This window comes from Dermacentor variabilis, chromosome 1 (genome assembly GCF_050947875.1).
Source record: "Dermacentor variabilis isolate Ectoservices chromosome 1, ASM5094787v1, whole genome shotgun sequence".
NCBI lineage: Eukaryota > Metazoa > Arthropoda > Arachnida > Ixodida > Ixodidae > Dermacentor > Dermacentor variabilis.
In genome coordinates this window covers 109677605-109699153 of record NC_134568.1, presented here as the reverse complement: position 1 = coordinate 109699153, position 21549 = coordinate 109677605, and the positions used below count along the sequence as shown (strand labels likewise).

Here is a 21549-nt window from a genome sequence, read left to right as displayed (position 1 = left end):
TTTTCGCATATTATAAAATCCAGATGAAGAGGTGAAAAAATAACTGCCATGTTCATGTTTTTAAATCTGTTAAAAAAAATCGCTATGATACATTCTGGCAAATATTCGCGTGTGACTATACGACGACAGGAGGCACCGAGGCCTTTTCAAACGGCGTCTTACTCTTCCCCTTCCTTGGCCCAACAACGCCGCCGAATAAGACGCTGTAAGAAGCAAGACGCTGGTGTCACAAAACCTTACTAAACAATTCAATGAGACGCAGCTGCTGTGCAAAGATGGAAGCTCAATGAACTGAATTTGTGTGTGCGTCGTTGTGTGTGTACATATCATACTACGACGCAAACACAAATATTTTGTGCTTGACCTTGCAGCTACATCTTTGTGGCATTCCTCTGCATCGAGAGTCAGAACACATGCGAGAGGCCCGAATCCTTTCTGCGTGCCACGGCCTGGGAAGTCCTCACACTCGAAGGCCGGTTGCAGGACAGCTCGTGGCGCACAACGCTGGCCGCCGAGCGACGACGGCCACCATTGGCGCCGTCGCAGCACCAGCAGCAGCAGCAGCATTTGCGCCGGAAAAGGATGGCCTTGAAGCCCATGCGGAACTTGCTGTTGAAGAAGGCGTACAGGATGGGGTTGATGCAGCTGTTGGAGGCGCCTAGCCACTGAGCTACCGGCGCGGCCACCTCGATCAGTGACTGCTCGAGGCTGCCGTCAGCTAGCGGCTCGCCCATCTTGAGCCGCGCAAAGATGGCGTACAGGGGTAGCCACGAGATGGCGAACACCACGACCACGACGAGCAGCATTTTGGCCACCTTGATTTTCGAGCGCTGTATGATGTTCTCGACGCCGAAGTCGTGCGCCTCGCCCGGGGGACGGCGCCGCCACACCTTGAGCCAGATGAACACGTAGCACAGCGTGATGACGCAGAGCGGTAGCAGGTAGCAGAGCACCAGGTTGGCAACGATGAAGTACAGCACGCCCATTCCCTCGGTGGGCCAGTCCTCGCGGCACACCTGCAGCGTGGTCTCGCTCTCGCTCAGCATGGGCATGAGCCGGAAGAAGAAGGTCCACGGCAACGTAATGGTCAGGCTGAATGCCCAGATGACGGCAATGACGACTCGACACGTGCGCAGGCTAATCTGTCGCTTCATGGGGTAACAGATGGCGTAGTACCTGGAAAAGGAAGAAAGCAGTGTTTTACTATGGAAGTTCGGGATAACGGCATCTTCGCTGATTACGAAGGACACCGCAGGCATTTTGTTTATTTACTGAGTCCCACAATGCAGAAGCACCATCATGCCTGAACACTCACCATTTCTATCATCGCGTGCCCCAGCACTGCATTATCTTCATCTCTGTCCTAAAGCGCTAAAATGGACGTGAGCACACGCCCCTTTCCTCTTTCCGAAGAAAAAGGGTTGTTGCTAGCCGCAGGCGAACTGAGCCTTGCAAAAGCAGCCAGCAACTGATCCGTCCGAGCCTCACTTATTGATTCAAGAAGAACCCCGTCACAACACATACAGAAGGGGAGGATCGATTTGAATTTTCGTGCAACAGGCTCCGTGTCATTCATCCCACCTCGCCTTGGTCGCTCCTGAGACCGAATGGTCTGTTCACATAAACCTTGGATTCATGCGGCACGAAACTGCGGGTTACACAGACTTGCTTCGACGTTTCTTCGAAGGCCACGGCTTCCAGCGCGTCGCCTTTTGCATCCCTTGTCCTCGTCCGTTTCAGCGTTATAACGTCACAGACATTTTCTCACCCGCCCATTTCTCTATTTGTGTGCAGTCGACCATGAATTACGACATCGGTCGCCAATTTCTTTACGCGTAATTTCGTACAGGCCGTCTCGCTCACCCTAGACCAGTGAAACATCTAAGAAGGTCGGGCCTATACAGGCAACTAGGATTGCCTTGCTTTTTATTTCTTTTGTTTAAGGAACAAAACATTTATTTAAGCTTCAAGAAAAAATTTGGTTAAATCCTAGATTTTGTCGATATGTGTAAAATATCACTCAAGTCATTGAGAAACATCTTCGCTCTCCTTTTATGGGCTCTTTCACATTTCATTTCCCGCCCTCTGCTGTACTTGCGCACAGGATGTGGCGCGCACGAATGATCATCGTTTTGGTAGCACAAAACGCTAGATATAGTGAGGTTTCGCCACCATTCAAAGCAGAGTGAGATGATAAAGTGATGACTTAAATATTAAAAAACTGTCATAATATCTGTCGCAGTAGGTGTCAGAGGACAGCGTTGACGTCGTAAGAAATTCATTGGGCTCTTGCCGAAGTTTGTGAGAAGCTCGCTTTTGAGGCTAACACAGTGCATGCGTGGGCAGCCATTCACTTTTTCATCGTTTATATATTATTCGAGCAACTCATTCATTGTTGGCTCAGGTACGTTTTATTTACCCCTTCTGCATGTCCGTAAAGTTTATAATCTCTGATTTATTATTATTGTTTGAAAGAATTGGACACCAAAACTCAAACGCTCCATCTTTATTCTTTCATTATGACGGAAAACGTTGAGCTCAGAAGTTGAACGTCCTGGACCTATGGACACCTGAACGTCACCATAGGTTTGCATCATTGCTTCTCAGGGTGCAATACATGTTGGCTCAGCGAGGCTTTTTTTTAGACGTGTAATTTGATATTACATTTCGTAGTGAGGGGCTCTAACTTCGAGCAACAGGGAAACCCCAAAACTTTTGCAATAACATAGGAGTCCTGCATGGTGATGATTGTTGCTTTAACTTGAAATAGCCATTGCCAACCGACACTACAAAAATCTGCTCTATTTCGCAGTGCGCAGATATCTGCGGGCAATGACTTTATTGCAACATAAGCAACTGCAATTGCGCAAATTTACCGGGAGGTTGGCAAAGGCATGCCATATTTCATTGGCAAGAAAAACAAGCGGCAACTACGAGGTACACGCAGGCAAAAAAGCAAGAGCCAGCATGAGAAGCGGATTGCGACAGCACTGCCTCAGGCACGACATTGGATATGTCAGTGTCAACACGGCACCCACAGCTCGCCTTGAAATTCTGTCTAAGTGCAAGACAGCGGTAAAGTGACGGTAAAGACATATAGAAGTGCGCACTGGTATATATAACCAGAGCAAGAGTTTCGAAGACTCTTGACCCCCGACCACCAGCGCGGGCGCGGTTTCCCTCAGGCCGAAAAGGGAACGTCGCAAAATGCGGTGAACAAAAGCAGAGCCTTCTTATAGCGGAATTCTGCCTGCAACCAAAGTGTAGTTTCCTATTGTTCCACGCGCCAGGGAAACTGGTAGCTAAGTGAAAATCGAGCCGCCAAGGTGAAGGAATAAACACCCCTGACCAGATGGCCCAGTAAGCTTTGTTTGCCCACCGGGCGCGATGTATAAACAGGGCCAGGCGCCTCCGACTTGGGGAACGGACCGGTCGAAACACACGAGCCGGTCAGCCAACCTCGACGGCCGCGCAGGCGGCTCCAGATCTGCGCGCAAAACCTTAGCAGCCCAGAAACCGCCCTCGGAAACTCTAGCGCATGGCAAATAGGCATTTGTATACGCTCTGCGGAAACGGCTCGCCGGTGTCTCAAAAGGTTTTCTACGCCGTCCACTGCTATCTTTAATTTCTTTCACTTGCTGCTCTTGCTTCTTGCAGAATATCGGGATTTGCTTGTGCGCCCTGTTTTCCTCTTTGGGAGAGAATAAGCACAGAGCATAAGTTGGGAGAGCGTATAAAGACACGGTTTTGATGAATACAGCTGGAGAAGAAGCCTGGGACATTTCATTTTCCTAAAGACATGATGTGAAGACGTTCTTCGGATACCAGGACTCGCTAAAATTGTTAGTGAGAAAATTTCTGCAAATTCTGAGGCTCGACATATCATTAACGAAGGTGGCGCAACAACGGCAAAGAACACTTACGAGAGAAAAGTTTCGGGAATTGGGCCCAATAAAAATTCTTCAATGTCGGAGAGGCTGAGGTTCACGCGTCACTCTTGGTCATCACAGATATGCGCACCGTTGGGAAATATAGCAACACCGCTGGCCATTGCAGTGCATTGCAGTGAATAGGAAATCCGGCGTAAAACTGAGATTTAGAGTCGTATGAGATTTACGGTCAAAAGCAACTCCAATTATACGCCCCAAATAGATATATGCCTGCATCGTTGTCCATCGCGTTTCTCTTAATTTATTTCTTGCTCTAATGCTAACTTTTCCGACTAATTTTGAATTGCTGCACAGCGAGCTACCTTTGTAGGAGTCAATTAAAAATGTACATTCCGTAAAATGTTTCTCTCTTCGCTATTCATACTGCTTCAGCACAATCTCTTTTCTATTTTGTCTACTTCTTTTGTAAAGTCCCGGTCACTATACGGACCCTTAAGCTCTAGACTCAGCTGTACTAATTTTTGTTGCACGTAGAAATGCGACATCATGAGCCAACTTGTGACACTGGCGTTTTGTGCTGTGCCCACAGCGGTTGCCCCTGGGCGCGGAAAGTGAACCGACCTGTTAACTCGATCGGTGAAGAGACTGGTACGTGAGCGGCATTTTGGACGTTTGCAGGCGCCGCACGCGAATGCTGCCGTGAAGAAACGGCTGTAAGTCAAGAGCCCACGCCTGCTGACGCAGTTTTTTTCTTGATATCCTGCAGCCAGTATCACGTTACAAGAGTTCTCACGCTGTGTATTAACCGCATTGTAACACAGGCGGTTTAATTTGGGAAAGTGGAATAAAAAATAGAAAAGAAAACCTCCGGGAAAGGGCCACTGGCTGCACGCTTTTGTTGCCGTTTGAGTGTCCATGTAGCTCCATCTAAAGTCACGCTGTTGGAAGTACACACTAGACGTAGGGTGAGGCCAACACTACGATCTTCCAATGAACTATCGGCTGCTCGCCCTATATTTATCTCAGCCATTTAAGCTCATGCATGCCTAATTGAGCATAGGAAGGAGGCATGCGGTGCATGTGGTTTTCGAGTAGTAAAATCGTCTTTATTTGGGGGATAGGCTATTGGTGTGCGAGGGAATGGTGTAGTGCAAAAATTTGTACGTGCCCTCTAGGGAGCGTTCTACCGTATAAATTTTCTAAATTGGTTCATTAATTGCCGAGATAAAAATATTTCAGTGCCGCGAACCCACGATTTCAGGAGGCAAGTGTCACCACCAACATAACAGTCTCTCCACTTGCCCCGTCTAGCCACCGCAAGCGAAATTACTTCCCTGCGTTCTCCTATACCGGAGCTCGCGGACCGCGTGACGCATACGTCAAAGACCGCGCATTCTTCCTTTTTGTCCCTTTTTTTGCTGCATGGCGCACTTCCGCTGAAGGCGTCGCACGCGAGCTGTAGCGTTTGTGTCATATCGTGCAGCGCACAATTTTGCGCTCGGTGCCCGAGAGCACCTGACTGGCGGTATAAGTCAGTGCTACACGAACATTGAGGCAGACACAAGCGGATCACCAAATACTATGGCGCCACCTTCAGACCCGCACCCTTCCCTCTCCCTACTTACTCTCCCGCATCCACGAGGAACATAGACCTCCTTCTTGGGCTCAATGCACTCACTCCCATGCTACCCTTGTACACATTCTCCTTGAATGCCCGGCGGACCCTCCCGCGCGGGGCCCGGAGCTCCTGATCACCTAGGAGGAATGGGATCGATGGATCCGGCCAGGCAGAAGATTGCTGCTTACCGGGACGTCCACGTCACCGGACTTTATGAACTTACAAACGTATGGTGCAGAGGGGTTGTGCGGTGACCCTGGGACCTACGTGCCCGAATCCCTTGGTCAAATAAGGCTTCAAATAAGGTTGCTTCTCTCTCTCACACACAGAGCATGATCGCACGCTGGAACACTGTAGAAAATGACATAGTTTCGGTGTCTGTGCGCGTGACTGCACAACGCGGGAACGAGCAGACAAAACGGAAATACATCCCTCTTATTGCCATGCGAAGTAAAACAAAAACACGCAGACATTTGGATTGTGTGTTTTATTATTTTTCTAAACTTTAACTCGCCGATCGAAGCAACAAATTACACAAATAACAGATGTTGCATTGAATAATTCTCGAAGTCACGTGTCACTATGAGCGACGTCACAGCTACGCCGCAAGTATGGTTTATGTAACTTGGATTGGCCGGATTTTGCTCTTACGAACAGTTTTTGAGTAGGAGTTCACGGACATGTGGAAGTTCCCTGAAGCATTGCCGTTAGTATTTACAAGTATCAAACAGGGCACAGCCCCTGTTTGTTGAAATACTGCCCTTGAAAAGGACGATGATGCAACCTACACTAAAGCAGAAAGGCATGAACTGGAAATGAGGGCCCGTATTCACAACAAGCGCTTATGCTGTAATTGTTGTGAGAGAAAATTCCAGCCGATCCTGATACTGGACATGCTATTAGCAGAAGCCACCGGCTCATGAAAAAGAGCACTAACGAACAAACAGCTTCCTGGATAGGGGCTAAAAGTTCCTCCTCTATTCTCCGAATTCTAACTACACTTTAAATTATTAACGTTGGTTGCTCAGGAGAGCTGATCCAAGGTCACAGGTATATTTATTACAACACAGTTAATTTCCCTCGATTTCACTCCTTTTTTATCCATCGAGCGGACTTGCCCATCCATGCAATGGCAGATGCTCTGTATCGATCAAGCTGTTGATGGATCATCAGAAAAACCGAACTTGACCTACCTGCACGATAATGAAACTACTGATTTAATACGAGACGGGTTGTCTTAAGGTTTGTGGATCGCAGTAAGTATAGCTCAAGACCGCGGTAGTGACATGCAAATTTCCAAACACTAAAAAGCAGACACGTCAGAAGACAGCGTTTGGCCTTCAAGATTAATATTAATAGAGTAATAACACGTTAAGCTTGCCCATTTCATGTACCACCGACTATTCATTGATTTAAATAGTGATTCTTGCTTTAAAAAATAGCATTCCAGCAACCACCGTTCACACAGCTCGGAAATCAGGATTATATACGAGTAAGTCACTCAGCACGTAGAAAAATCTTAGAAAAGAAAGTAAATAAATTCGATCCAATATACCTAAATCAAATCAAGCTTTATTTCATCTCTCAACAAAGAGAGAAAGGGGGGTGGTGGGAAAAAGCTGCATTACGGCAGCTTGACTAAGGCCGGCCCCCTATGGTACAATTCGACAATGTGCAGCAGTAACATAGGTACATGACAGCATAAGTCTAGGCACTTTACAGAGAATGTGAAAAAAAAAATAGAAACAGTAACATGGATGTACAGGCAATAAATTTTTAATTTTTTTTTGTGTGTGCGGAGCACAAAAAATGAAAAACGGTATCAGAGAGGTACATACGAAATAATTTCACAAAAGAAACTATGACAATGCAGCTAAAAATAAAATTAAAAGAAAAATGAATACATCAGACGCATCAAACTTGTTATAAATAGACGACATGCGTATATATAGGTCGGAATAGACATGCTCATGCATACTGATATGTATACAATAATAAAAAAAAGTACAAGAATAAAACAGCGGGATTTTTCGAAAGGAAATAAGTGAAAAAGGAACGAGGAGACATAGTATCCCGGTTTAATGCACTTGAATTTAGGGTGTTTAGAAGATAAGCAATACGGTAGGATACAGATTGCTGTCCATAATTAGTACGACAAAAGCGTGTTAACCAAATTTCAGCATGTCTCTTGTTATAGGGAATTTCGGGACAATTCAGGTTAAACAAATCAACATAATCAATATTTCCCATTCTCAACGTAATTCTGTACATGCATGCTAGACGAAATGAATAAATGAATTCAACCGGCATTATTTTTCATTCGTAAAACTATTTAGACGTGTGTTCTTTGGAGGAAAGATTAGCTACAGCTCGAATTGCTCGTTTTTGACATAATTTTAGTTTAGTGATGTTTTGTTTTGATGTTGTTGCCCAGACTAGGTGACAATAATTTAGTGTAGAAAAAAAAGTGAGTTATACACAGTTCGTTTCACAGTCGTAGGCAAGACATGGTGTCTATGTAACAGTCCCGTTAATCTGTTTAGCTTTCCGCAAAGACATTCGACATGTTTGTTCCGAAATAGATTTTCTGAAAATATAACTCCTAGTGTTCTAACCTCATTTAAAATTTTAATTTCTTCACTTCTTAAGCACAACATGTCTTCAAGATTTAGGGCCTTATGCTTTGGGCGAAACATGATCGCGTGTTTTTTTAGCATTAATTCTTAAATAGTTTCTATCACACAAGTTTGCAATATCCTGGAGCACAATGTTTGCATAATGTACGAGTGTGTCCGGATTTGTGAAAAAATGGTGGTAACGTCTGTATGTCCTATTCATTTGATATTTTCAGTGGTCTGAAAAAGATGATTCATGTAAACAATCAAAAGAAGTGGTCCGAAAATGCTCCCTTGTGGCACACCATGTGGGAAAGGTTTCATTTTTGAGTTTAAATGATTATGGCACATGTACTCAGATCGATGTTGCAGATACGAATACAATAACTGGCTTGCATGACCACGTACTCCGTGTTGGTCCAGCTTAGCTAAAAGTGTGGTATGATGAACAGTATCGAATGGGGGGGGGAGGCTTTTGTGAACCTTAATATATACCTAAGACCATATATCTTGCATTAAGCGCCGTAGTTATAAATTCTTTTTGGGTTAGTAAAGTCAATTCACTTCATTTGTCTTTGAGAAAACCATACTGTGATATCGAGATGAGCGAGTGTTTATATGAGAAACCATACAATTGCTTGTGTATGATCTTTTTCTAAGCCCTTCGAAAAAACAGGTAAAATAGAAATCGGAATAATATTATTTGGGTCGTTTTTACTTCCAGCTTTGTAGATTGTGAATACTATGGGCAAACTGCAAACAAAACGAAGATTTGTTCAGGGGTATAGAGAACCGAATAATTGGTTATCAGTGCCTTCAGATTATCGCTAATACTATTGCCAACAAACTGTAGCGTTCAATACGCTTAGACGGGAACATATTGCCTCGTACGCAGTTATTGCTTCAGCACTTCTGTCTTTTACTCATATACGTATCTTTTTCTGTAATCTCTGCGGCTACCACAACCAAGATTTCGCGGCTCTAGGCAGCGACTGGAAAAAGAAAAACAAAATAAGCAAAGAAAGAAACCTTTGACCACCGTTGAGGCCACCTGAAGCGATCAAAGATAACTGAGTTCAACCTAGAAAATGGATACAAGCGTCCCACTAGTGCAATGATAAAATGAAATCTATAAAGCTATACGCATTAATGGAACCGTTGATCTCTTGTTTTATCGCACTGATCGTGCTCTAGGATTGTCTTTGACATTTTAGTGAACATGAGAATTTGCTTGCATAGCATATGCGCCTACATACACATGAGCAGATATTACTCGCGCTTGTCATAGCTCATACATTAATTCTGCATTACGCGTGATTTGCATAAATTTGGAAGTTTATATCATGTTCTTTGCATATTTGTAGAGTGTATGTAGAATATTTTTCCCACATTGAAATTGTGAAAGATTTTGATTATTTCTACTTTTTCTACTTCTACTGTTCTCTCGTGTAGTGTTTTTTATACGTGTGTATCTTCAGCTACGACTTTGGCTGATCGGGCTCTTCAGTATAGCCAAACTTCACATACTGTCGCAGTATATACACAGCAGAAACAAATATAGAACTTAGCATACCGCAAAGTACTGACGCTCATCGAGACATGTGCCACGCTATAGCTATGGTTTAAATGGTTTTCTGGGTGCTTATAATTAGGAGAATCACCGGGATTGCATTATGACCCTGCATTTTCAGAGGGGGAGAACCTGTCCTACAGAAGCTCTGATCGGACGTCACTGTCACACAGAGGAGTTCAGCTTGCAAACTGAAAGAAAATATGAGTGAAAAAAAGAACAATACCTGTCAATTGAAATGGCCATCAGAGTGTTGACGGATGCACAAACGGAAACTCCTTGCAGGTATGAGACGCTCTTGCAAACGAACAGACCGAGGAGCCAAGCTGTAAACATGAAAAAAGAGAAGTAATTTGCGAAGCTCTTTTGTCACTGAGGAGAAATAGATAAGAGACTGAACAAAATAAAAATAATAATAAGAGAGAAAGAGAGGTAGAGAGAGTTGAATTCGCGAATGACACCTCAGTATCACGTACAACTATACGTGTCACGTGAAAGCGGACCGAAAAGTTGCGCATGTTTCAAAACATGTCACGCGGTAGTTTGACGTTTTATAAGTCTATTTTAAAAAGCTTAATCAACAGCACGGCCCGTCTTTTTTTTTTTTACTTTGCTCTGGGGACTGAAACAACATCTGCAACTACACGACTGTTTCTAGGTGGGCTGCTGCTATATATTATGCACAGGCTCTCAAAGTGAACTGAATTGAGTTTGTACAGTTTGTACTATGCCGAACAGGACCGTAGCCAGGGAGCGGGGCGCACACCAAGCGTGTGCCCTCGCACCCTCTCAAAATTTGTGTGCCAGGGTGCTGTCTGCCCAGCCACTCCTGTTCTCCACCCGTCCCCGGTCAACTGCGTGCACCCCCCCCCCCCCTTCCCTTCCTCGAAAAACATTCCTCGACACGCCACTGGCGCCTGATCGCTGATTAAGCCCGCAAACGAGCGTAACTCGACTAAGCAGCAACGAATCACACCACTAGGAGCTCGCCCGCAACGGATCCTTGTGTGCAGCGTGATTCGATTCGGCAGCACTCAACCACGTAAAGCTCGTCAGCATAATGTAGTCACTTGTGTGAACTTACTTTAGCCGATGCATGGTGGCCAACTAAGAAGAGCACGGAATTTTTGTGCAGCTAACCATATTTCTTTTAAACTTATTTGCTTAATATTGGGATGGAAATTATACGGACACTCCAGGCGCATTTCTGTTGTCGGCGTCGCCGAGAGGTTCCGTATAAAGTCCACGTGCAATAAAATCATCGCCGTGCGCCATATACTGCATGTGCGAGTGAAAGCGTGCGAGGTGAGCTGGCCATCGCGACTCAATCCCGCGCGCGCAACGGCGGAAAGCGGGGAGGAAGCGCGACGCCTTTCGTCGCGCTCAAGTCTTCGGGGAGAGGGTGAGTAATGGGGGGCGCGTTCTACTCCGGGTGGCCCAAGCACGGCCCAGCCGGGCCGCTGTATCATATAAGCAATCTGCGACGGGTACAGAGTCCGTGCTGCGCCCTGTTTTCGCGACCTAGTTCGCGTTGATGCGAGCGGCAGCACGAAGATCAATTCGCTCGCTGCTGCTACCACGTTTCTTCACTGCAGCGTTTGGCAGCGAGCTTCCGCGATCACCGAGTGAGATGTGTTTATGTTGTCTTGTGCGCGCGTGTGAAAATGCTTGTTAATTTAGTTATACTCGCGGACAACTTTCGGTGGCTATGAAGGGAAAGCTACAGAGGCAAAGCGCTCACAATTGAGATCGCTTCTCAAAAAGCCTCTCGCATTTTAATCCACGTTCGATTAGGCTAGGGAAGACAAAACCAAAACACCTCATTATCAACACTTTAGTGAGACAGAACACACCTCTGAGTGCAAGGGTTTACTTATTTTACGGCTTTTCTCTTCCGCGTCTGGGGAAATGCGAAACCGTGGCGCGTGTAAGCTGCATCGATTCGCCTCTGTTATGAGCCACCAAAATCACTGTCAAACGCTGCCAGACTACTTGGCGCGGTAACCACGGAGTGGCAGTAACACATGCGCAGCAGCTACGCGCCCGTAGCTTTCCCTTCAAAGCGACAGAAATTTGTCCGTGTCTATAGCATGCCTATAAAAACGTTTACAGGTTTATGCGGCCAATAAATCTACTATCGTTACTTGGTATACCTGTCCACTAATTTGCTATCGCAATCGCTGCTTCGCCTTTCAAGCGAAACTGCGACTTTTTTGGATTTCACTATCAACAACTGGGTTTTTTAACGCACTCCTCAATCTAGGCAAGCCAACGCTTACTTGGATTTACAACCGGAATTATAAATATCTAGGCGTGGCTCACGGCTTAATCTTTCGAAGTTGAACGCTATAGTCGCGAATGCAGCACTGCGGCTATATATTAAATCTCAACATTTTTATCCATACGGTACCTTCGCTGCATCTCGCGAGTTTGTCTACAGTTTCAATAGATATCTGGCTTCAAAAGCCGAACATGATACGAGAACTCTAGAAAAAAATTTATGTTGACAGGTAGCCCTACCAATAAATCGCTCTATTATGAAGGAACATTCAATTTTCTGGGATTGAGAACGCTGCGTTATTCTGCATCATACCATCAATGTGAGCCCACACGCAGTCGTTATACAAAACACCCTGCGTATAGCACAAACAAAGCACATCACGACAGGCAGTTTAAAATGTAAATAAATTCTGGGGTTTTACGTGCGGCAACCGTGATCGGATTATGACGCCCGTCGTAGTGGTGGACAACGGATTAAGTTGGACCACCAGGGTCCTATAATGGGCAACAGTACAGTTCAATGTGAACAACAGCAAATGCAGGCGAAGTTTCGAGGAAGGCAACAACGTTAGTTCCGACTGTGAAACGTGACATTGATCTAAAGCGCATACAAGCTTAATGCCACAGTTGTTGCCATGTCTGGCAAACGCACTAAAATCTCATAACTCTTCATGGTCCATATACATTGCTGGTGCTTACACAACTACAACCACTCGCCGTGATTGCTTAGTGGCTATGGTGTTGGGCTGCTAAGCATGAAGTCGCGCGATCGGATCCCGGCCATGGCGGCTGTATTTCGATGGGGGCAAAATGCGAAAACACCCGTTTACTTAGATTTAGATGCACGTTAAAGGACCCCAGGTGGGCCAAATTTCCGGAGTGCCCCACTACGGCGTGCCTCATACTAAGATCGTGGTTTTGGCTCGTAAAATGCCATAATTTATTATTAATGCAACTACAACTACTCATATTCCGTGATATCACGTTTCACTTTATTAGAAAGCATTACTGCGTCTCGTTTCAGACGGGACTCGAAAAATGCGCTGGAAACGGATTGCAGAACCTTGCCAACTCATTACTGATGTCTCCCGGTTTTTCCGCTTATTATGAGTTCCGCTGGAATAAGTGCTGGTCCATGTCAGGCATACTTATACGGCTGCACGAACTCACCAATGCTCCTTGATAGCGCGGTTCTATTCAGAGGACGATAAAATAAAGCGAGCTAACGCAGAGGGCCTTATTGAGAAAACTGTGGTATATTCCAGCAACCGTGAGAGATATGTGCCCCTCTAGGTCAGGACTGTATAATCTTATTCGCGTGGATTACAGCAAGCAGATAAGAGAATCTAGTTTATATTCTAAGAGTTGGAACGTTCATTCTTATTGACGTCTGTCCTTGATATCTGTAATTTGCTTTTAATGACGTTCTTTGCGTCCTCGAGTTCCTGAATTTGGAATTTCATGGTGCACAGATTTTAGCTGTTATACTGTACCGTCCCACCGTCACATTTAATATGAACAACAGCCCCAGTGTCGAAATGAGAATAATTGTTCTTCAAATGCGATTGAGTTCTATCGCTAAGGTCCAGGCATATCTGATTGAGGAGAATGTTCATATAGTTTCATCAAATCGCAATACAGGGTTGCGACAGCGGCCTCCGCGAAGAGCCTTGTCGGTTGCTCGGTTCATCGTCACACGGTTACAGCGTGCGAAGTGACGAATGATGACACACGCACGCCGTGGTGGCGTACTGGCTTTCGCATTTCGCTCTAAGGCCTGAATCAAATCTTGGCCGCAGCAGTCGTATTTCTATGGGGGTGAAATGCAACAGCACCCCTGGTACTGCGGATTAGGCGTACGTAAAAGAACCCCAGGAGCTCAAAATTATTCCAGAGTCCCCTACTATGACATGTCTCATAATCATATCTTGGTTTTGGCACGCAACACCCCTGAAACCATTCGATTTTAAAAGACAGACACGTGCACACACTGGGCTGACTAGCAACACATATCATCATTAAAAAGGTGAACTTGGCTTTATCACTGAAATTTCGCTTCCTCCAGCTCAGTGGGTGCATATCCGTGTGCATGTCTTTTTCATAATATTTTTTTTGATGAATGGAAAAGGGAATTAAGCCATCCAACAATGTATGCTGTATTCATAAACACAATTAAATAAAGTGTGCCCTGTACATGTCTTCTCGCACCAACAAAACAAACAAGCCGCGGAAGCTATTGCGAGAGGATGAAATGCCAAAACACCCATGTACCATGTTTCAGGTGCACGTTGAAAACATCCGGTGGTCTGCTCAGCTCCTTGTTAACCATTAAGCAAAGTCTAAATTCGTAAGCACAAGCCAAATTTGTTAAGTAATTATATGTCTATGAAACACGTGGTATGGCGCATTCGTTGTTTCAATCGGCTCGGTATTCATGAGCGTAGGCAACGGGATGCTCTAAGAAAACATTTGTGTTCTTCCAAGCAAATTGTTTGTTGCATACTCCAGGAAAGTTTCTTGCGGTCATTTCTTTCTGTGGTAATGACATCGTTGATACTGTAAATGACGCGTTTGTTATAATGGACGAAGACGACACTATTTCCTTTGTCTCTGGATTTGACACAAATGAAGTCATCTTACACATTATGCACGTCAAAATAAAATTACAGATGCACTATGCCATAGTTGTTTCCCACTAAAATTTCTGCAAACTTGTCTGGAGAACTGCAATAATGGCTAATATTGAGACTGACTAAGAAAACTATATTGTGCGGATGTACTTTTTTGCGATATTCTTTACTTTTCTCTTCAACTTTTCTGCCCGCACCCCATCTCTCTGTACAGAGAAGCCAACTGGACAACTAATCTGATTAACCTCTCTGCCTTGTATCAGTTGTTTTTGCTCTATCTAAACCCTACATGTTTGCAAAAATATATATTATAATTAGCATATATATTAGCAAAATATATTAGCAACTTGATAAGTTGCTAATATACTGTGCACATAGATTACACATCAGCAGTTGAGAAAGAGAGATAATTTATTAGAAAAGCAGAGAGGTCGGCCTGAGCTAGCATGCTCTGTCCTGATACTCTGCACAGGGGGAAAAGGAAAGGGGACAAATAGGAGTGATGACAGATTATGATGAGTACAGAAGGAAGGGATGCATATCAACGCTAGCACAGTGGTTTTCTTAAAGCCTTGTGTCTAGTCCGGTGATCTTCAAGTAGTCCAGAGCAGCCTTTGTTGCTTTTGATGCTACTGTACGGTCACACATTGCAGACAAAATAGTATTTTCAATGTTGACCTTCCAGTGCCTGCTAGCGCAGTAGAGAGGGCAGTCGCAAAACAGATGGAGGGCCTCAGGCACGTGGCAGCGTTTACAGTTCGGGCTGTTCGCACGGCCGATGAGATGTGGATAGCGTCGAGTGAAGGCGACGTCCAAGCGAATCCGATGAAGCATGCTTGCTTGGCAGCGCTTGACTTTAGCCGGAAGGCGAGAAGTCCTGTCAGAGTTTATTTCTCGCAGGCGCCTGTGCGGATGGTCTGGTTTAGCCCGATAATTTGCTGTGTAATCTCGCATGAGCGCAATATACAGAGTTTACATCGATTCGCGAGTGAGTTGTTTAAGGCCATAGAAAGGGATACGCTACTTCTTTGAAATCCCAGGTATGTAAAGGCGCACCCGTGGTCCTTGCACTGTCCAGGGTAGCACTTTAGAGATGAAGGTAGGTGGGAAGCCTGAGGGAATGATACCCCTGTGAGTATAGTGATACACCTTGAGTACGTGCAGCTTGGGCGGTTTCCTTGAATTATAGACAAGGGATGGTGCGTGTGTCAAGTCAGCAGTCGGAAGTGAACTCGAAGTCGCTCGCAAGACATTTAAACTTGGATTGGATAGGTCCGTGGTTCCTATATAGTGCCGGAAGTCCATGTACACCATGGCAGGCCTAGGAATGTTCGCAGAGCTTGGGCCTGATGGCTTTCGAATGACCGGAGACAAGCTGAACGTATCTTGGAAAGTACAGGCATGCTGTATCGTATGTTTCCCAGAAACAACGCCTAATATAGCTGCAGAAGACTTCGTCCAGCTACAATACGAAGAACGTTTATAAAACTAGATAGTTTGATTCGCAGTGCCCTTACGTGCTTCCACCAAGATAGGCTGCAGTCAATGACGATACTTAAGTATCAATGTTGCGTGAAAGCAGGGATCACTGCTCCGTTAACGAATATTGGATACCGCTACATTGAATTCCTTGTGACTTGTGAATGCTATTGCAGCACGTTTTCCTGTGGAGAGTTGCAGGCATTGACGGCGCAAGTGTTTCGATGTTGCAGTTGTGGCCCGTTGTAGTCTCGCACACATTTGCGGGCGCGTTAGTTCAGATGTCCATATGCATATATTGTCCGCGTATGCGCTATCATTACCATCGTCTGGAAGTTCAGCTCCAAAGTCAGTGAGCGCGATGTTGCAGGATGTAAGACTGAGAACCGCATCTTGTTGAACCCCACGGCTAACTTTTCACCGTCAGCCGTGGACACAAAAATAGTACGTCCGCCGAGGTAGCTGAAGATCCACGCGTAGCGTCGGCAACCTATGCCATGGTCTTCAAGCGCATCAAGAATGGTCTCATGAAGGACGTTATCATAAGCACATTTTATGTCAAAAAGATAGCACCTACTAATCGCCGACGTTGTTTTTCCTGTTCTGTGCATGAAACGAGATTGATAACGTCGTCTATCGATAGCCGTCCTCTGCGGAATCCATTCATAATGTCTTGAAAGCTGGCGTTTTTCTCCAAAAGCCATTATAATCTTGTCAACACCACGCGTTCGATTACTTTACCAACGCAGCTGGTTAAAGCGATAGCTCTATAGGAAGAAAGCTGGTATGTGCACTTTCCTGGTTTCAAAAGAGCCATTATATGGCTTCACTTCCAATTGCCCGGAACTGCTGCGGTGTCCCAGGTGTAATTGTAGAATGGCAGAAGGACTTCCCGCGCTTCCTGGCTCAGGTGACAGAGAGCACAGTAAGTGATGTCATCAGGTCCTGGGGCGGACGATCGTCAGGAGGCAGCAATTGCAGCGTCCAGCTCATGCATAGTGAACGGCATATCGAAGTGATCTTCACGAGATGTCGGGGGGTCGCAATATTTTCGAAAGCGATGCCAGTGAGGTGGATGTGCCTACGAGTAATTGGCAATAATCTTCAGTACTTTGCGTAGGTGCCTAAAGGCTCCGTACAACCTGCCATATTCTATATACAGGTTTTTTAGGGTCTAGAGAACCGCAAAATGTCCTCCAGCTTATGCTTATCGAGTCTGTCGATCAGCAGTTAACACAGTACAAAACTACCTGTGGAAGGAAATTATATTAATTTTGTCTGCATTACTCTGTATTTTTAGTATTCGAGTAAATTAACGCAAGAAAATTATGTTACAGAACTCATCAGAAATCGCTAGACTAAGAAGTTGCTTACGAGCAAATAGCAATGGTCAATGGCTGATCCCGTGATCACGCACTGGCTGCAGAATACAGTCTTACAACATCCTCCCACATGCTGTTTTTAAAAAAAATAAGTATGAAAAAGAATGTCTTGGTGTTAACACTTTTTCTGAATGCGTACCTGTTGTGAAGAACAGTTCCAGCGTAAGCACGTCGTTGTGAATACGGGCGCAGTGCACGTATTCACAAAGATCTGTTATGCTATCATTGTTCGTAAGAGCAACTTCGAGTCAATCCTGATGCTGCGCATATTATTAGCGAAGGTGGCCGGCCAATGGAAGACAGCTCTTACCAACTAAAAGGTTGGCAAATTCGGCTTCAGTATTTCTGTCGTCGCAAGTACTGTGTGTTGAAGTGCTGCCAACTCCGGCCGTTTCCACCAAGGGTAATATGACTTTTTTTTGTGCTTAGTTCGAACACACTGGGGCGTCCCGGCGAGAAACCGCACATTGCTACGGCAGGAAAAATCTTTCAATTCGAACGCAAAAGCATACCTCTTCGCTTAATTCGACCCCCCCCCCCCCCGACACCTATTGGTGCCCCCTAATGTGAGCAGTCGTTACTAAAAGATTGAAAACACAAGAAATTCAGCAGACAGCGCTACTGATTCCCCAGGCGTAAAAGCTGTTTTACTCTCCTTTTACTTTAGTTTTCATAAATTTCATAACTTTTCTATTGTCGGCACTCTTCACCGCATCCTGATTGAGTGGCGCGTCGAGAGCGAGAAGCAGAAAGACATTACAGACTACTGCAAGCAATTCGTCAATTTTGCCGCTGTTTTTAAATGAGATATTTCGAATCATTCGACCAAATTTTACGTTCACGTAAGCTGCACAGTAATGGTAGCCGACTGCATATGGCTGTCTTCTTGTTATGCTTTTGTTTAACTTTTTTGGGCTGCCTGTTTAAAATTTCAAATAATTGTGCTAACAGACAATTTTTAATGTGCGTTAATGTTTTGTATAAATGTCCATGAACGAAAACAAAACGGTGTGTTTTTCTTTAGCTTGTGTGAACGCTGTGGTGTGTTTGCTGGCCCATCTCTCAACGCCCGGAGGACCCCTAACAAATTGTCGGAAAATAAACGAAGTTTGGAATAATGCGGAGCCGTCCGCTAAAGGGCGCCTTATAGCCCGCTGTAAAAACTCGAGAACATCGACCGGTTCAGAGCTTCTAGCCCTCCGAGGTGCCGTTGATTATATTATTACGATATCATCGAGCGATGCTCAAGAAACGAGCCGCCGCGAGAACGACGATGAAGTTGGTCGGTGTGCTTGGCGCGAGCGAGTGTCGGCCTGGCTGCCTGGCTCCAGTGTAAATAGGCTGTAAATAGCCTCTTCTGTCTGTGTCTTTCCACACGCAACAATATTAACAACCAGCCAGTAAATCAGTGGGCAATATTCTGCGACTCGAAGGAGGCCTTACAATGTCTTCTGTCAGCTCTTCGTCGCGGATCCTGTGAACAACTCGTGCCGGAGATACGAGAAATGCACCATCATATGATCGCGAAAGGACATGACGTCGTGTTTCAGTGGCTGCCGGGCCAATATGGTACCTCCGGCAACGACCTCGCTGACCAAGCTGCTAGGAAGGCACACGAAGGAGCAACGCTTGTTTCTGTACTTTTATCGCGGTCTGACGCAGCCCAACACTTAAGCAAGCTAGCGCACCGTATGACATTGGAGAAGTGGCACACACCTGAATTCACCCAACATCGATTGTGTTCCCTCGATCCATCTATGCAACTGCGGCTGTTACCTGGGCTTCCGCCAAATGAGGAAACAATGCTGTGCCGCTTACGCTTGGGCGTCGCATTCACCAATGCATATACGTGTTTGATAGGAATGGCCGATAGCGCCGAGTGCAATGCCTGCGGTGTCAAGGAAACTATAGAACATCTACTGTGCTACTGCTCATCTTTTGAAAACGAAATACATGACCTCTGCACAGCTCTAACTCAGTTAGAAAGCCGTTCACCTTGAACAAGATATTGGGACCATGGCCTCGCATATTGCAGCTACAAAAGGCCATAAAAGCGCTGCTGCGATATTTGAAAGCTATGCCGGATTCAGTCACCGTCTGTGATCCGGACTGTGTGACCAATTAATATCCCCAGTGGACTTTCTCTTCTTGTTTTAATATTTCCCTCCCCTTTTACCTTTCCCCAGTGTAGGGTAGCCAGCTGGGGCTCAGTCCTAGTTAATCTCCCTGCCTTTCATGTGTCATTTGCTCTCTCTCTCTCTCCCCGCCATCCTTCTGATCATCTGTCTGTCATCTCCAAATGCTGCTGACCAGAAAACAAAAACTATGCTCGTGTTTCCAGGAGGCGACAGGAAGGGTATGGACTCATGACTTTCTTGTGGTGCGCAAGGTGCTGTAATCACTGTACCAAAGCGAGAAATCTTTCTATCACACGAATGACAGGCAGTGTTTCGGCCGCTCCTACGTCTCAATACGGCCATGAGCATTTTTTGGATGCTTCTTACGAGGCCGTGCTTTGATCAGCGCGCGCTCAGACGATGACGAGACCCAACGTAGACTGCGACGCGCAAACAGAGGCGCCCACTTCAAGGCGACAAGTGCCGCCCTCCGTGGAGGCGGTAATTAGCACGAAAACCTCTCTGCCTTAACCTGACCCTGACAAGCTGAACTAATTGATGAAAGGGGCCAATATCGAAGGCTACCGTGTGGACCGCGTCGACCTCGGTTTCTCAGATTGTACGCGGTTGCGACGTAGGCGGGGGCGAGGGTGTAACATAGGAGGCGGAGCCGTGGAAAGATGCGACGTCACGGGAGGGATTTCGCAACCGATTCGACGATTGTGATTGACCGAGATACAGTCATCCCATTCCCTCGTTTAGTCTCCTAGGGATCTGAAGTCTCCTAGGAAAGCTTTAAAAGCGGAGACCTTTGGTGCAGTAGGAGTGTGCTGACGTGTCCTGATGTGAACTCAGACGTTTAATATGCTCCTACATGGAGTGAGCTTCCGTATCTGCAGCCAGTACTAATAACCGACAGTCTTAGTTTAGCGTTTGCAACCGAGCGTAAAAATATTACGTACGTAAAGAAATAGCGTCGTTCTCATTGCGCATGCTCTTAACGTTATTGGGTTTCTGCGGTTTACGCGCGCTTAGAAATAGCGTTGTCGAATATGGCGGCACCCATGGCTCCCGCTTCAGCGTGAATTCTCGTGATGGTTACGCTCTCACTCACGTTGACCGCCAGTAACAGTTGAAATGAGCTTTCGCTTTGTCTCAAAATTAAATTAAATTATGGGGTTTTACGTGCCAAAACCACTTTCTGGTTATGAGGCACGCCGTAGTGGAGGACTCCGGAAATTTCGACCACCTGGGGAGTTCTTTAACGCGCACCTAAATCTAAGTACACGGGTGTTTTCGCATTTCGCCCCCATCGAAATGCGGCGGCCGTGGGCGGGATTCGAACCCGCGACCTCGTGCTCAGCAGCCCAACACCATAGGCACTGAGCAACCACGGCGGGTCTCGCTTTCTCTAAACTCACCTGAAAGGTTACTTATGAATGCATAGCACGTCCATTTGCTGAGATCGTTCAGCGATTCTGGCACCTGTACGCCTAACGACACGTGTCCACATAGCAACAGAAGGATGGTTGCTAATGGACTGTCTTGGCTTGGATACGTTTGGCACGAGGAACCAGACGGCGCCCTGTTTTTAACGTTTTCTTTACGTTTATGTTTCCGTAAGGTAAACTAAAAGACTTGAAAGGACACGCACCGTAACGTCCCGCAAAGTGCGTACGTTTAACGTACGTAAGGCGACAAACGCTATTCTAAAACTGTCTAATGTAAAATTAATCGTTTTCCCTTCATTCCTACTGCCGGACGCAATAATCAATGCGCCAGGAGGATCCCTAGCATACACACTACCCCATGCCGCAACACTACCTGTTGTTGCCTGCGCAGAAATAGGATAGTAAAAAAAACACCCATCCTGGAATCAATGTGAAGCAACGCTGTCGTGAAGCGGTTAATGAAATGCTATAAATTTACACATTTTATTTCTTTGTGTTTAGTGCCAACGAACCTTGT

General features: G+C 45.7%; 1 protein-coding gene across 1 annotated transcript in view; it reads right to left on the bottom strand.

The window, feature by feature from the left end:
• Positions 1 to 314: 314 nt before the first annotated feature.
• Positions 315 to 21549, bottom strand: part of LOC142582806 (neuropeptide SIFamide receptor-like) — a 122049-nt gene continuing 100814 nt past the window's right edge. The window contains exons 2-3 of the mRNA XM_075692859.1: positions 9920 to 10019; positions 315 to 1176 (exon numbers count right to left, since the gene is read on the bottom strand). Coding sequence (XP_075548974.1) covers positions 405 to 1176; positions 9920 to 10019 — 872 coding nt within the window. The 3' untranslated portion in view covers positions 315 to 404. The remainder of the gene's footprint in view (positions 1177 to 9919; positions 10020 to 21549) is intronic.